The sequence below is a fragment of the Denticeps clupeoides genome, chromosome 10 (genome assembly GCF_900700375.1).
Source record: "Denticeps clupeoides chromosome 10, fDenClu1.1, whole genome shotgun sequence".
NCBI classification, from domain to species: Eukaryota; Metazoa; Chordata; class Actinopteri; order Clupeiformes; family Denticipitidae; genus Denticeps; species Denticeps clupeoides.
In genome coordinates, this window is record NC_041716.1 from 14023855 (window position 1) to 14040598 (window position 16744).

Here is a 16744-nt window from a genome sequence, read left to right on the forward strand (position 1 = left end):
GCGTGTCAGATGATTCTGTATTTTGGGCCACCACAATAAAAAAATGGCACCATGTGGACACACCATGAGACGTATGGGTCGCTCCTCATCAATGTCAATAGGAACATTGGTGCTTTGGATCCATGTATTGGTGCAGAGGTGGCGAAGCCTCACATAGGAATTACTGCCGAAACACAAGGTTACCTTCCATCTACCACACCTCTATAAATACTGCTTTTTATAGCTTTATATTACATGGTGGAGAGTTCAAATTGAAGAAAGAGCAAACACAAAGCAGTGTATTTTGGCACCATCAGCTTAAAGTTTAACAACTCCTCAAAAAACACATTCTCCAGTCTCTTTTAATCTATTGCAGGTTTGATATTCCCAAACAACTGGACATGAAACGTCCACCTCTGGTTTTAAACGGTATCTGTGTGGGTTCAGTCCTGTACCGTGGCACAAATGAGTCGTTCTTCTGGAGTGTAGTGGGGTCCAGCTCGAACAGAGAGGCGATATCGTTGCCATGGGGCACCACCACCAGCTTGTACTTTATTCTCTCCCCCAGGCTCCTCTTGTTGCTACGGCTGTCCATCTGGGGAGATCAGTCACCTTCTGATAAACTTCAATTGTGGCTTTGGAATAACCTTTTCTATAAATGCACGCAGCACACAGGAGCAGGCTAAGCACAAGCTAGCAGTGAAAGCCAAGTTGCACACAGATGAAAGTGTTCATACCACCAACTTACAATCCAGCCATGCTTCTAGTATTTATGTGGCCATATTACCATCTGATCCTAAGCATTTTATACCTAATATCTCTGGATCTGGTTATGTAATGATAAAACATTTTTATTCATTCAAAATTTAGGCAAAGCTGGATGTAAGTGAGTATCCTCTTAGATACATAAGATACCACTAAAAGAGTTTCAGCATGAGCCACCTTTTTGTCTAGTTACTTAGCAAGCAATGGCTTTTCAGCAAAAACTGCCAGCTAGCTGGGTTAAGTAAAAAAGAAAACAAAATAACAAACACTGCGTGATGGGGTGCAATACCAAACATTATTCCTATGCAAATATCACTCATGAAGCACAATAAAGTAAAGTGCAATTCACTGCAGTTACAAGGAGAGATGCAGATTGCAGGTAAACAGCAGTTTAGCACTTTAGCCAGTTTAGGGACTAAAGTGGCAAAATGATTTACAGCACAGTTAGCAAGTCTTTTGCGTGGCCTTTGCACCAGTTAATGCAAATTAAACTAAATCCCTGTGACCTTTCAATTTTTCTCCAATTATTGCAACCACTCCACAAATTAGACCAATAATCATTGTCTGTCATAAGCGACTGCTGTTTCGATCACCATTCTGCAGAAGAAAACTTCACATGTGCATGCATGCACACAGATGGGAAATAAGGGAGTTGTCAATTTTTTACTCCCGTGTGTGTATGCTTTTATATGTAATTATGTAAAAAGTAATCTAAATGTAAACATTCATACTCATGGGCATGGTCACACAGCACTGGACACATGCACACACAGATCAGGCAAATATTGCAGACTGGCAAAACATGAACAGTTCACATTTACCAACAAAAATCACTGCTGAAAAACTCTTGCATGCATCAGCCAGCCACCTCACAGCAAGAACAAAATGCTAAAAACATTGCAACTTGTGTTGCAGGCATTTGGGGTTGCCAAAAAAATCCTAGAATCATATTATTACACACACTGAAATGAAAACTACGTATGTTTTTTTTTCAGGTTTGGTTGTGTACAGCATGGGGGAGTAGAGCATTAGCTAAAGCTCTGCTTCGATAAAATCACAGAGCTGCAAGAACAGACCAATACTCACAACAGTTTGGATTTCACTGCTGTCGCCTTTATAACCTGGATTTTCCTACAAAAACAAATGAAGACAGAAGGGAATGATCCTTTCCACCATTACAGCCTGAATATGGGCTTGCCAAACCTCTGCTGTCCTCCATGAAAGGAGATGCTCACTAAATCAGACTTATCAGCTCCTGCTCTGGCCCTAGGACTCTACACTTGGGTCACTACACCACTATGTGGGATTTTACCTCTGCAGCCAGGTAGTTCCCAGTCGCCAGGTGTTTAAAGCGGTACAGGCTGTTCCAATGGCCTGCTCCTCCTCTACAAGGGTCATGATGCACCACCTTCAGAGAAAGAAAGGAACGCATATATAAATATGTGCTTTAATCCAGTATCCACATTCACATTTTAGAAAAGACATGAAATATTGTGGCTGAATGCAAACACAAAGAAAGCATCATAACAATAAAACCAAATGCTACTATTGGGGTTGCATAATTTCACATCACCTCAACTTCCCACAATGCATTGGAGCTGGTGGCAGATGTTGCAGATTGACGTAGGGTGGTGCGCAGAAACACATGGAGCTTAGTTTTGTACTCATCACATGTCAAGAACTTCTCCTGTTCAGCATGGAAGAGCCGAACAACATCGCCCTTAAATAAAAAAAATGTAATGTAAAGCTTATTAACCAAATATTAGACTGATGCCATCAGTGCCAAATTAAGTGATGGTTGGCAGCTTCTGATGATAGTAGATAAAAAACATACTCCTTTCAGCACTTCATCTTTGTGGTCACTGAACATCATGAAGAGATTGATCTTCCAGCTTGTGTTGCCATTTACAGAGTTGACCTGCAGGAGGAGACATTTAGTCATTTATTATTTTCTACAAAAATTAGACACTCCATAAAATTTGCAGCCTCAGCACAGACATTCCTATCCATGAGATCATTCTGATATCACCTCTTTGCAGCCAGGGTGGTCAGACAGCTCATAGTTGCTGGCATGTAGAGGCTGGCCTGCATTCACTGGGTTTAGAATCACCTTGTCACCCACCACCACCTGCAAGAGACCACAGCAAGTTACTCCACAGATTTTTGCTTGCATGTCACCACTTCATTTGTGAATTAGTATACCTTGTTTTTTGCATCCATCACATCATATAAACAACAATTCTGTAATTATCAAATGCAGTGTGGTGAAAAGCTAATAATTCTGACAGTGGGCCTGACTCAACATATTATTGAACCAGTGAACTTTTACAATATCTATGACAGCCTTGGGGCGAAAGGGAATGCCTAACAGGTCACACCAGATGCACCAGCAACCAAATGCTTCTAACAATCCCTTTACTTGTCAATTGAAAATCATCTGCATACTCTACCTTTCTTTAATTCAGGTACACTATAGGCCAGTGGTTGTCAAAACACACAAGCGATCTAGTTGAGTAAAACTAGAGCCACACAAGTATAAGACACAACATTTTCTCCAGTATAAGTAAAACTCCTCACTTTAAAATACTACTTGAGTAAAAGTACTAAAGCAGAGAGTTCTTAATTTTTTACTTTGAGGACAGTCAAATTTTAGTTACAAACCTGGCCAAGTCAGATTTACTATAAAAGGGACTGTTTGAATGATTTCAGAAGAAAGACACATTGGTGATCTCACACTGGGAGATGTTACCGCTGCCCACTGCTCACTAAGGGTGATGGCTAAAAGCAGAGGACACATTTTGTTGTGTCACCATGTGCTGTGCTGCAGTGTATCACAATGACAATTACTTCACTTTCACTTGTTGAGTTGCGTTTACTTGCTAAACATGAAGCATTGTCTGCTGCACTAAACACGAGAAGAGGTTTTCTAAATGCTTAGTTGAAACCCTTTTTGTTGCTCTGCTCATTTTTATTAGATTTTATCAGATTTAAATAGTCCCTACTAAGAGCAAAATTTTTTCTCAACAACACATACAATTACATTATGTGCCATTACAAACAATATTACAAATTTTACATTTACCAGACACCCTTATCCAGAGAGACTTACAATCAGTAGTTACAGGGACAGTCCCCCCTGGGGCAAATTAGGGTTAAGTGTCTTGCTCAGGGACACAATGGTAGTAAGCGGGATTTGAACCTGGGTCTTCTGGTTCATAGGCGAGTGCGTTACCCACTAGGCTACTACCACCCTATCACACCACTTTATCGACTTTATCATAGCACAACACTTCCAAACCATTCACATGAATTCTCACACACATGAAAACACTCTGTGTTTTAGGAGTGAAAACTGTGTGTATATGAGTAGAGGAGGGCATGCTAGGATGTTACATTGTCCCCGTCGGCCCTAAGCTTCCAGAAGGGCTGAATGAAGAGCCAGGAGCCTTCGTTTCCTGTGCTGTCCAGCGTGACACGCATCGCGTTCTTCTCGAGCAGCGCTGGCAGGCGCTTGTTCACTGTCAGGTATTTGTTGCTCTTCATATGCAGGAGCTGTCAAGACATGACAGGTTGTAAATGACATCACTTCAAATGTACATGATTCCCTTTAACAAGAGACATTTAGAGCTGTGGTCAGAGGTCTGGCTTTCAGAACTGAGGCGCAAGTGTAGAAAGTGGTTTATTCACACCCAGCCAAATCAGTCCAACAGTCCAAGATAATCTCAAGGTAAACAGAAACAGATTTCACTGAAGAGTGAGAATACTCAGAGTAAAACTACATTAAGAATAATCAAAGCACAGTGCCAAAGCACCACTGAAAGTCTACTGAAGGAAAATACATTGGCTGAAGAATATTCTTGATAAGAACCATGTGGACAGATATATTACACCACTTCAGCAGATGAACACCCCCTGGAAAATTCAAAACACTAAACTGACAATCAAATAACATTTATGGCAGCATAAATAACATTTATGTTTAGGGGTGCAACATAATAAACCAATTACAATGGAAAACATGATCTAAGGAGGATAGGTATCATTATTTTGTATAATTTCTAGGAAACCAGAGCATAACAGACCTGCTCATGTTTTAAGTAAAAATACATGAGCACAATTGTTCAAACAAAATATAACAGTGAACCATGTACAAAATATCTAACATCTAATTAAAGTAAATTATGGGATAAAGTGTAGTTTATGATCTTTAATTGTTTATTTTAAATAAAAAATAAATATTAACATTATACTCAGTAATTTTGTGTGGTGTAGACTTTTGTGATGCCATTCTAAAAGCCACACTGTGTTGATAAAATAAAGTCCTTCTTCTTCAAAAAAAAAAATAGCAACAATAGCATAGCAACAATAGCATTAAAGCAAAAATATCAGATTTAGAAAAAACACCTTTATTTCCTGCAAAGTTGACTGGAGTTCCCAAAAAGTCCATGAAACAGCTTCAGCTCATTCAAAACGCAGCTTTTAACCAAAGCTAAGAAGAGAGATCACATTAATCCAAATATCAGGTCTTTACACTGGCTTCCAGTTTAGTACATGATTGATTTTAAAGCACTATTATTTGGGTACAACTCACTTAATAGCTTAGGCCCTAAATATATTTCTGATGTGTTCAAAGTATATTATCCTTGTAGGTCTCTAATATCTGCAGGAGCCCGTCATCTTATGGTGAGAAGAGCTGAATCGAAACATGATGAAATGTTTTTTGTCAATATGCAGTCAAACGCTAAAACCAACTACCAAGCCATATCAGATTTGTCACTATGGTTAAAAACCATCGCATTTCTTAAGATTTTCACATGGTACTTGCCCTTTAAGGGTTCCATTCCAAAGCAAAGGAATTCATTAAGATATTTTTCTATTTTGTAGGCACTTCCATAGAACGAAGAAGACCAGTCTGAGCTGTTGATGGAATAATTACAGCTTAAAATGCAATCGGGATGTTAAAAGGGTGAGAAAGTATTGCACAGATTTAATGCTGTAACTGAGAGACTTGAGAAATCTGTCTTCTTTATTTGTGGTTTTTATATATTGTTCTTTTCTTTTTAACTTTGTCTTGCTTTGTAAAAGCAAGTGTATGATACATACTAGACTGCTCAAAAAATACACAAACATAAAATTAGACATCCTAGATCTGAATGAATGAAATATTCCTATTAAATACTTTGTTCTTTACATGGCGGAATGTGCTGATAACAAACACACAATAATTATCAATGGAATTCAAATTTATCAACCCATGGAGGTCTGGATTTGGAGTCACACTCAAAATTAACTACAGTCTACACTACACTACAGTCTAATCCAACTTTGATGTAATGTCCTTAAATCAAGTCAAAATGAGGCTCAGTAGTGTGTGTGGCCTCCATGTGCCTGTATGACCTCCCTACAATACCTGTACATGCTCCTGATGAGGTGGCAGATGGTCTCCTGAGGGATCTCCTCCCAGACCAGGACTAAAGCCAACTCCTGTACAATCTGTGGTGCAACATGGTGTTGGTGGATGGAGCAAGACAAATGTCCCAGATGTGCTCAGTTGGATTCAGGTCTGGGGAATGGGTGGGCCAGTCCATAGCATAAATGCCTTTGTCTTGCAGGAAATGCTGACACACTCCAGCCACATGAGAGCTAGCATTGTCTAGGAGGAACCCAGGACCAACCGCACCAGCATGTGCCCCAGTCCTGATGCAGATCGACTCTCCACCGTGCAGACTGGTCTAAGCTCCTGTGGTCCCTTCATTATTTCATTTTGTATTTTGTAAACACAGTAATGTTTGGTATGTGTAATGTCCCCGTCTCATGTACAAGCGCTTATCAACATTTACCTGGGAGTGGTGGATCTGAGGTGCTGTAAGCATAATAAATAGAGAGCGTGTTGGAAACCCCAGCAGCGGCGTGTGATTATCTTTCTTGCCAGCAGGCCTCCTTTCTCTGCATGCTTCACCAGTTTCCTCCACTACACAACTTAAACCCCTTACAACCTGAACCACAAATGCCAGAAAAACAACTGGTTCACGCGTCCGTGTTGTCAGGTGACTGAGGACTGAACACAGACCATTTTTCTGCTCATTGGAGAAAATCTAAAGGAGCTTTCAGACCGAACGTAGCATGCGCTGCACTTGCCATGGGGCACAGCACAAACAAAAGGGTGTGGTTTTCTAAACCGGTAATACAATAATGTCATGTTGTAGATCTCGGGACACTCAGAGACTGTTAAGATCAGCCTTTCGTCCATTCCCGCTTTTGTGTTCCCAAGAACACTAGCCTGCTTTGATTCTATTGGTCGCGCGAAAATACGCCATGCCGTGCAGCAATCAAAGTTCAACACATTTCAACTTTGACTACACAACGTGAAACTCCTACCCATAGTGTCGCAGTACTCAGATCAGGCAGCCAGGAGTTTTATGCTGCCGCCAGAAAATCACCAAGCAACATTATTATAATATAATCGATTATGTTCTACACTGCTTTGTTGCAAAATCATCCACATCTGCATCGCAATGCATGGATTATATGATTAATTTCAACAGCCCTAGTTTGAGCAGGCCCATGCCCATTTGTGGCCTGCTGGAGGGAATTTTGCAGGGCTCTGGCAGTGCTCCTCCCTTTTCCTCCTTGCACAAAGGTGGAGGTAGCATCCTGCTGCTGGGTTATTGCCCTCTTATGGCCTCCTCCACATCTCCTGATGTACCGGCCTGTTTCCTGGTAGCGCCTCTAAATTCTGGACACTGCTTCTTAAGTGGACAGTTTGATTTCACGAAGTGTGATTGAGTTATATTGTGTAGTTTTGTGTAGTTAATTTTTTGAGCACTGTATATAAATAAACTTGCCTTGCCTATGAGTGGGAAACTGTATGCTAATTTGTAATAATAATCCCAACAAGGGACACTTATAGAAACTGTCTATTTGGCAAAATAATATAAACCCACAATAATAATATATTATTTTCGAAGCCCAGGAACCTACAATAAGGTTGTTAAGCTGCTGAAAGCTTATAATGAATCAAAATCAACTTCACAGTACAACAAAACTGATTGTTTGCTCAGATATTTCAGACATAAATGACAGACGCCTGGTTGGGTCTGAGAGCATGACGTGTAGAGACGCATACTCCAGTAAAAAAATTCCCCAGGGTCAAAGAAACTTGTCTAGCTCCCTCAGTGTACGGCAGGATGTTTGCTGATCATTAACTGGTTATCATGGTGTAAATGATGGGTGTGCCACAGATTGAGGGAAGAACTGCTAGTCTGCAGTTTCCACCCACAGTTGAACTGTAGAGCATTATGTGGTCTTAATTCAAACCCTTATCATTTCCCATCTAAAACAACAATTCTGAGAATACTGGAAGCAATGTCATTGTGTAATTTATACAAAAGGATAGTTTAATTAATACAATTGGTAAATACATTTAAACCTACACAGATGAGCCACAACACTAAAGATGAAGTGACCAACATTCCTACCTGTCATCTGAAGCAGGAATAATGGGTATAAGAGAATACTGGGGTGAATTTGGGGCCAAACTGGCAGTGAGACAGCTACATCGAGGCATCTCTACTACTGAAAGTTTTGTGGGGTGTACCCAACATGCAGTGTTCAGTACCAACCAAAATGTTTAAAAGAATATAGAAGCATATGAGCATGGAGACAATGAAGGACAAATAAGAACCTTTGAACAATTGAAGAAGTCAAAGTTACCCTGTGAACAGCCAGGTAAATAGTTTAGCTAGGGAAGAGATGGATACAGGATGCATTATAGGAAGAAGGCAAGTCAGTGGGGGCTGATAAATGAAATGTTACTGAACATGATCAGCTCACTTGTTAACCAATAATTTCAAACAAAATGCATGACTGGTCAAATTGCATCAAATCATAAAATCCCCATTAAAAATCAAGTTAAACAGTGACACTAAAGCAATAACAAAATGTCATGCTGATCACTTATACTAGATAATGTAAAATGCAAATGTGATACCTGAATGACACTGCCATATTTCACCACATCCCCATGGACCTTCTTATTCTCCGTCTCATTTTGCTTCTGCTCCAGGTTAGATGCATGCTATAATGAGAAAAGAAGGTCAGTACTTAAATAGAATATTTAATTTATCAAATGTAAATTCTTTTTGAAGTATAAAGTGTTGACAATGAACAGTTAACAAATGAAAGTAAAAGAAGGACTATATGAAAAAATAAACATAAAGCCACAATAAACAACTATATGACAACATCAACATTTACTGCCTCTTTCATTACTATGAATGACACCTTATCTTAAAGGATTTATTAGATTAGAAATCCAGTGAGTAATTTGTACACTATATATTCTACATTGTATAGGTTACATATATGTAGATGCATTTGTTGTTTTGCATATTATCCAATTATCCTCTATCATATCATATCTTGGCCCAGATGAGATATCTTGTCAGCCTAATCTAAAGTTTAAAAAATTGATAATATAAGCAAGCCTATTAGTTATTAATTTCAGCCACAGTGCTATAATTACTTTTTGCTACCTGCAGTTTCTGAAGCAGGACAACATCGGCTATCTTGTCCTTCTCATGTTTGGCTTGTTTGGCTTTCCAGAACTGCTTCTGTGCAGAGTAGCGATTCATTGGACACACCTTGAATAGACAGTCTGAAGGGAAAGACAATGACTTGAAAATATCTGAGATAACATTGTAATAAACTCTAGCCATATGCCCTCTCAATCTCAATGTGTGTTTGTGTGTATATTACTCTCATGAAAACATTCTGCTATACCATTCAGTTCTACAAGTAATTTATGTTAATAAGCACTATGAATAATAAGGTTTTTAGAGCTATACTAAAAATGACTATTAAATAACATCTTGTCACAACTATGGTAATGGTATTTTGTGTATCGTTCCACATAGAAACAGCAAATTGTATGTTTTATATAGTACTTGATGAATTATACAAATGAAATGCAACTTTAAGATTCATTATCAAATGACTTCTGCATACAGTGCAGTCTATAGTTCCTGTTGATGACAGTGCTTTGTAATTTAAAGTTCACCTCTGAACTTCTTGGGGGGGTTCTCCAGGTCTCCAGCTCCTGGCTCCACCACACACCGGTCATCTACCAACCTACAGGCACACAAACACAATGTAGTTTCACAGAGACATCTGTGTGCACACTTACACACGCAAATCCACTTGACCTATCAAACTTTTGAAGGTTTAAGAACTAGGTGACCAGTAGGTGGTAGTAGTTTATAGTAGTCTAGTGAGTAACACAATTCACTAGAACACCACAAATTCACAGGTTCAAACCCCACTTACTACCCATTGTGTCCCTGAGCAAGACAAACCTGAGTGTCTCCAGCGTGTCCCTGTAATTACTGATTGTAAGCGTGTCTGCTAAATGGCATTAATTTACATGTAAAACAAGACTATAGTGTTCAATGTTAAATTAAGAAAAGTAATCCCTGCAGGCATATAGGTTTATTTCTCTCTACACTTTGCTGATAGCTGAATGGATTTAGGATGAAATGTGAGGACATTCAAAACAAAAATAGGTGCACCAGAACTGTATTGGATAAAATGATAAAACACATGGATGATTTTGATTTATTTTCAGTGTTGAACAGAAGGAATGCTCTCAGAAATGTACAGTAATGTCTGCTGCTAGAAGTGTTAAATGAAAACCAGTTACTCTTAATTTGTCAGAATGAAAAGTAAGCAGACAGGATATACTTTTGTAGGGGTGCTCAAACCTCAGAGCTCGCCATAAACATCTCTTCTTAACTTGCCTTTAATTTGAACAATGTTCATGTTACAGTAGGCTTAAAGGGTATAAATATTAAAAGGGTAATATAACCTAAAATCTCAATAAACTATCTAGAATGACATTCCTACATTGCATCTACATTCCTTTCAGATCAAGCGCTGCCTAGTTAATTACTTTCCACTGTCTCTAATGGACAGCTCTGGGTAGCCTACTTATGTCAACCATGTGATGATGACGGTCAAAAGATGAAAGTTGCTCTAATTGGCTGCAGTAATTAACAGCCGGAGCTCAGGTTACGCCAGACTCTGAGAGGGGACTCTGGGGTATGTATATATACACACACGAATGGCTTGAAATAATTTTGTTTCCATGAAGGGTCAGCGTTTGAACTCACTGCTTCCTACATTATGAATTAGATGAGGACTAGACTTTTGACTTTCAAAACCCAATTTTAAAACAACCTCAATTACTGTTTACTTTACTTTAAAATAAGTGTGTCTTTTGGGTGTAGCACAACATGGGAGGAACCATATGCAAAATTTGCTCAAATGTTTGCTAAAACTGGCAAAAGGCAAACTGGTGTGTATATGTGTGTTGTTCTCCCTAAATAATCTTGCTGTTGTGCTTCAGGGCATGATAAACTCTCAGATGAGATCTGTTAAAGTGAAACCTTATCAGGGTTTTCCATGTAAATCGACCTGACAAAAACTAATATATATATATATATATATATATATATATATATATAGAGAGAGAGAGAGTGTATGTATGTAGGGTCACTGCCGTGAAATAGGGTCCCTCACCTAATTTATCCCCTCTTATCCTCCTCCATCTTAATATATCAAATTTTATAAACAATCCACGCCAACACTACAGAGTGTCTGACTTGAATAAATGCAAAGCAGACAAACTCACTTCAGAGAGTGCACCAGGCAAAACGCCCTGATTTATTTGACTCCACCTTCATAACAAGTACAAATGTTCAGATACAGACATGAACTCTGATGACATTTTTGAACTAGAAATGTAAAAAGCGTGAATTTGTGTGTTGCGGCAGAAGTGTGTGTAAATTCAATGGCATGTAAACGTGGTGCACCAACTCAGTGGTTCATCAAATGCTTTGCCAGACAAACCTTGCATGGAAAATGCAAAGTGTGTCTGGGATTAGGGCACACAAAGCCCTGAGATCCTCTGTTTATTGCTGCTAAATTTCATGGAATATTAAGTAAGAAAATTATCGTCATCATAGCGACTAGTTAATGCAATTTACTGTATTATTAGTTAAAGTAAAATACATTTCTAATTTACTTGTCCTGAATTTGTTTCAGGAGAGAACAGTCCAAGGAAGAACCTGAAAACCAATTCTGGCTTAAGTGGCCCCTGGGGGGAAAAGATAAGCATCAGAATTGCAGGCTTGGAATCTAGGAATCAGGTCTTAGCCACCTTCCCCCAAACTACAGAGAACTATTTGAATGTATGTAAAGAGTGGAGGTCGCTTATCCTGTTGGTGGACAACCACCTGGTCTGGACTGTGAAGGCACATTAGTCATCTAATCAGCATCTGAAATTACTAACAGGTTAGTAGCAACCCAAACAAACAAAAGCAGGTTGTGTCAGCAAGATGTCAGTAGATGCTAAAAAAATGGTGCAAAATGTGGGGAGTTATGAGCTTGGGGACATGTTTTTGTGATAGTTCCCCTGAAAGTAATATAACAAAAATGTGTTAATCACATTTTCATAAGGAATTTAATATTGACATCATTTTTGCATGGCTGTTTGAGATGAGGACTGACCAGATTCAAGATGGTCACCATTATTTGAATATTGTGACGCCCAGGAGCGGATGATTAAAGAACCGGATTAAAAGTGAAGTGATTGTCACATGTGATACACAGCAGCACAGCACACGGTGCACACAGTGGCACCTCAGTAGCACCAAGGAGTCCTGAGTAATCTCATCTGAAGCCGCCTGATTGCTCAGGACTCTTTTATAGCAATGCACCCAGTGGGTGCTGCTGCATAAATGTGTTCCCAGAGACTTACTGCCACATGCCTGTGGGTTTGTTTTTGTTCTTTCCCTTTTCTGTTCTTTTTGGCCCTTGTTTTTCTTATAATAATTCCTTTTGTTACCCTGATGTCCTGACTCAAGAGCCATTCTCGTTCAGAGGCGGCTGTCCTGACCGAGAGCCATTCCTTATGAAGCCTATTATGAAATTATTATAATTCACCTCTAGTAATTAACCAATAATTACATCATTCTCCCCAAGTTCCAAAAATACTTTGCTTTAGGTTAGATTGGAGCATTAGTTCCATTCATATTACTACAGTGTTCGTCTTTTGAACCCATAATGTTAATTCAAGAGCTGACTCAGTGGATGCAGAGGCATTTTGGTTTGTTTTGTATGAACTTATGAACAGGTGAAACTTGTTACAGACAAGTTGCATATATACAGTGAAAAGTGAGGTTTTAGGATTAGCAAACTTTCTGAACTAATCTGAACACTGATTACAACCTCTAATAAAAAAACTGGTCTCCCAAATCATCATTTCATTTTTATGACATATTATGTACATTTTAATACTAAAGAGACTAAGGACAACTATTTAAACTTAGATTTTGCCCTTCCACTTATCCTTTGCACAGTGCAGACACTACAATATAGAAGAAGAATGAGGATTATGAAAAAACACACATGAGTATATGTAATAAACAAAAAATAGCAAACCACTACACAGAGTAGGCTCACCAAAAACTTTTGACTGGTAGTGTACCCTGCCATTTGTATGAACTTGATATAGATGTCAGTACTCACACATACATGACCACCATATTGACCTCACTCAAGTACAAAGTACAAATCTTGCAAACATATCAAGAGGACATTAAAAATGCAGCGCAATAAAAATGTAGTCAAAACACCAAAACTACACCAATTCTTCCACATCTTCTACTCACTTCAGTGTGGAAAAACCACAGGAAAGGAAAACTATTAATAAAGTGTCTTCGAACCAGAAATGGCCCTCTTTTTCAAATCATTAACAAACACACACAAACTGTTTCCTGTTCAGGCCACACTATTCATTTTAGTGTAAATGCTGTATGACAATCAAGGAACTGGGTCCCATGACACCTTCAATTAAATTTCCACTGTGGCCCTACATATTAAAAGTAATGCACAATTATTAAACATAATATTTAAGATACAATAAACCAAAGGTCACACTACACCATGATATTTTGTCTGGCGTTTAACCCAGGACTCTGCAAACCAGCACCAAAGGTGCAGCGCCCTTTTTTGGTCATAATAGACTAATTACACGGCTAATTACTAGTTAACACACTAGTATTCATTTGGCCCTTGCATAAATAAAGATAAAACTTTTGTTTTATCTTCCACCATGAAATGGTTCCATTAATATTCCAGCTGTTCCTAAGCAACATCATTCAGGCAACGGTTGGTCACATGAAAAGTGCAAACAATGTAATGATATTTATGCAGATGCGTCAATATTGTGAGGTATTGACACTCCCAGGTCCCAGTCAGGCAGCAAAAATCCCATATATGAACTAACTATGGTTTAATTAAACATTGTGCGACATTAAATATTGGATTTTTGCAGGTTTACAGTGTGAAGTGATATCTGTTGATTTCTGTTTGTCACAAAAACATGAGCCAAAGTCGGGTTCTCAGTGTCAGGTTTCTATCACAATAATACGGGTAAACATTAAAATGGGTCCCACCTACCACACTGGGTTTTTACTTCTTGATATGTATATATGTATGTGTGGGCATATTTTTTATACATTAAAAAAGGGCAGTGGTGGCCTAGCGAGTAAAGGAATTGACCCATAATCAGAAGGTTGTGGGTCAAATCCCGAACCGCCAAGGTGACCTTTCACTTTTATCCATACTTGATTCAAACAGTAATCATATTACAAAAGTACCTTTTTTTTGCAAGCAAGGTAGGGGTAGCTCTAACAGAAAGGTGGGATGTGGGATTTCACTGGATGATTAACAAACCCTTTATGACCTCATCTGGACATCCACAAACAGCAAAAACATGGTGGTGGTAGCCTACTACCACTGTGTCCCTGAGCAAGACACACAACACTGACCCAGATACACAATCTTCACCAATGAAATTAAATCTCCCACTTTCTGTTAGACCCTAACCTTGCCTTGCTCACAAAAAAAGGCACTTTTGTGGTAATACTAATATTTGCATCAAGTTACATTAAAGCAAATTATTAGTTAAAGGTCAGGCCGCAATGATGGAGGAGAAAAAAAGATCTTAACTGGTCAATGGAGCCCACATCTGTCTCCAGGGAAATTGTGAATCTGTGCTACAGCACATTCCCCCAAGACCTGGACCATCTGCTCAGTGGACTACGTCCAAGACAGACGTCCCAGACCATGTACCAGGCACACGACCATCGCAGGAACAGCCTTGCACCTGCACCACTCGCTGCATGGAGAACTGCATGGAGAACTGCGTTTAACTAATACCAAACTGTCTGTGTTCGAAACTTTGGCAACGTTTCGAATGCATAAACCAGCAACAGGTACTCCGGGCGTGAAGACAGACCACAAAGTCACACTCGACCCTGAGTGTCCCTGTAATTACTGGTTGTATAAAGGTCGCCTGCGAAATGGCACGAACGTAAATGAATGAGAATGCGGGTCTTCCCGGGCGAGCTCTGGTTTGCGACGGCGCTGTTAAAAGTTCGTCAGAAACGAATTAGCCGATAAGCGCGTCGGGCTGTCGGTTCTTTTATTTTCGTGCGAAGGCGTGTGTTCTTAGACGAGCCGCACCTCGTTTAAGGAAGTCGTGCAGAACCCAGACGTCTTAAAGACACTTACCCCAGCGTGCTTATGAAGCCGTTCACCGTGCCTTCGGCATACAGGGACACCAGGTCCCCGATGTGAAGAAAACTCGACATTGCATCAGACATGTTCGCAGGAGTTCTTCTTTTTCTTTTGGTCTCCTTTGTATTTCCCGCAGCGGCAACAGGAGTTTTTACGCTCGCCCCTCCACGCCGTCAGACACGCAGAGGTTCATTTCGAGACTCTTCCTGAGTGAAAAGTGAACCGTGAGTGAAAAGCGAAGATACGGTCGACCCCAAAACAGTCCCGGTTATTCCGAAAATCAATAGCAAAAAAAAAAAAAAGTTCCGAGTGAAAGCGGCAGAGAGCGAGACGCGCCGCACGCGCTGCCGCGCCACCTGTGCGCGCGCTGTCACCGCGACCAGGAAGTGGCTCCGGCGCTCAGGACGAGGTGGCCCTCGCCGACACCGGCCTGTCACACATAGAACCAATTCAGGGTGGTGCTGAGATGATTAGAATCGAGTGCGTGTCGGTCTAGAAAAAGCAAAAAAAAGTTATTGATTCTGCACTGAGCCTCTGTAGCCCGCTGAACATCTCCTTTGTGACAACCTTGAAAGGCACATAGCTGTGCAATGTCAAATTTTACATGACAGATTTAGGATAACATTCATTTGAGTTAACACTCTCAAGAAAGAGAAGCTATTCAGTGTGCGTTCACTGTCTCACAGGAGAATCATACGTCCATCCAATTTTTCAAAAAGTGAGGGCACTAGTACACATGTGATGAGAAAATGTTTTAGCTGTGCTCCTCTTCCAACTGTAGTTGGTTTAGCCTACTTCTTCTTCCTTCGGCTGCTCCTGTTGGGGGGTCGCCTCACCGGATCAACCGGTCTGGCCATCCGCACAATTGACATGGCTAAAGTTTTATACTGGATACCCTTCCTGATGCAACCCTCCATATCGACCCCCCCCCCCCACACACACACACACATACAGTTCAGGCCAAAAGTTTGGACACACCTTCTCATTCAATGTGTTTTCTTTAATTTCATGAGCATTTACGTTGGTAGATTCTCACTGAAGGCATCAAAACTATGAATGAACACATGTGGAGTTATGTATTTAACAAAAAAAATGTGAAATAACTGAAAACATGTTTTATATTCTAGTTTCTTCAAAATAGCCGCCCTTTGCTCTGATTACTGCTTTGCACACTCTTGGCATTCTCTCGATGAGCTTCAAGAGGTCGTCACCTGAAATGGTTTTCCAACAGTCTTGAAGGAGTTCCCAGAGGTGTTTAGCACTTGTTGGCCCCTTTGCATTCACTCTGCGGTCCAGCTCACCCCAAACCATCTCGATTGGGTCCAGGTCCAGTGACTGGAGGTCAGGTCTCCATTTTTTG

The 16744-nt window shown here is 39.9% G+C and overlaps 1 protein-coding gene across 2 annotated transcripts in view; it reads right to left on the reverse strand.

Annotated features, from left to right (window-relative positions):
* Positions 1-15818, reverse strand: part of LOC114797781 (inositol 1,4,5-trisphosphate receptor type 3-like) — a 32135-nt gene extending 16317 nt beyond the window's left edge. The window contains exons 1-12 of one of the 2 annotated variants that reach the window (XM_028992852.1): positions 15379-15818; positions 9803-9873; positions 9279-9400; positions 8735-8821; positions 4138-4296; positions 2774-2872; positions 2579-2662; positions 2318-2464; positions 2057-2152; positions 1831-1875; positions 435-574; positions 64-163 (exon numbers count right to left, since the gene is read on the reverse strand). In XM_028992852.1, coding sequence (XP_028848685.1) covers positions 64-163; positions 435-574; positions 1831-1875; positions 2057-2152; positions 2318-2464; positions 2579-2662; positions 2774-2872; positions 4138-4296; positions 8735-8821; positions 9279-9400; positions 9803-9873; positions 15379-15470 — 1242 coding nt within the window. In that variant the 5' untranslated portion in view covers positions 15471-15818. Of the gene's footprint in view, positions 1-63; positions 164-434; positions 575-1830; positions 1876-2056; positions 2153-2317; positions 2465-2578; positions 2663-2773; positions 2873-4137; positions 4297-5148; positions 5219-8734; positions 8822-9278; positions 9401-9802; positions 9874-15378 lie in introns of those variants that run through there. The other variant, XM_028992853.1, reaches the window with a different exon arrangement.
* Positions 15819-16744: the final 926 nt, after the last annotated feature.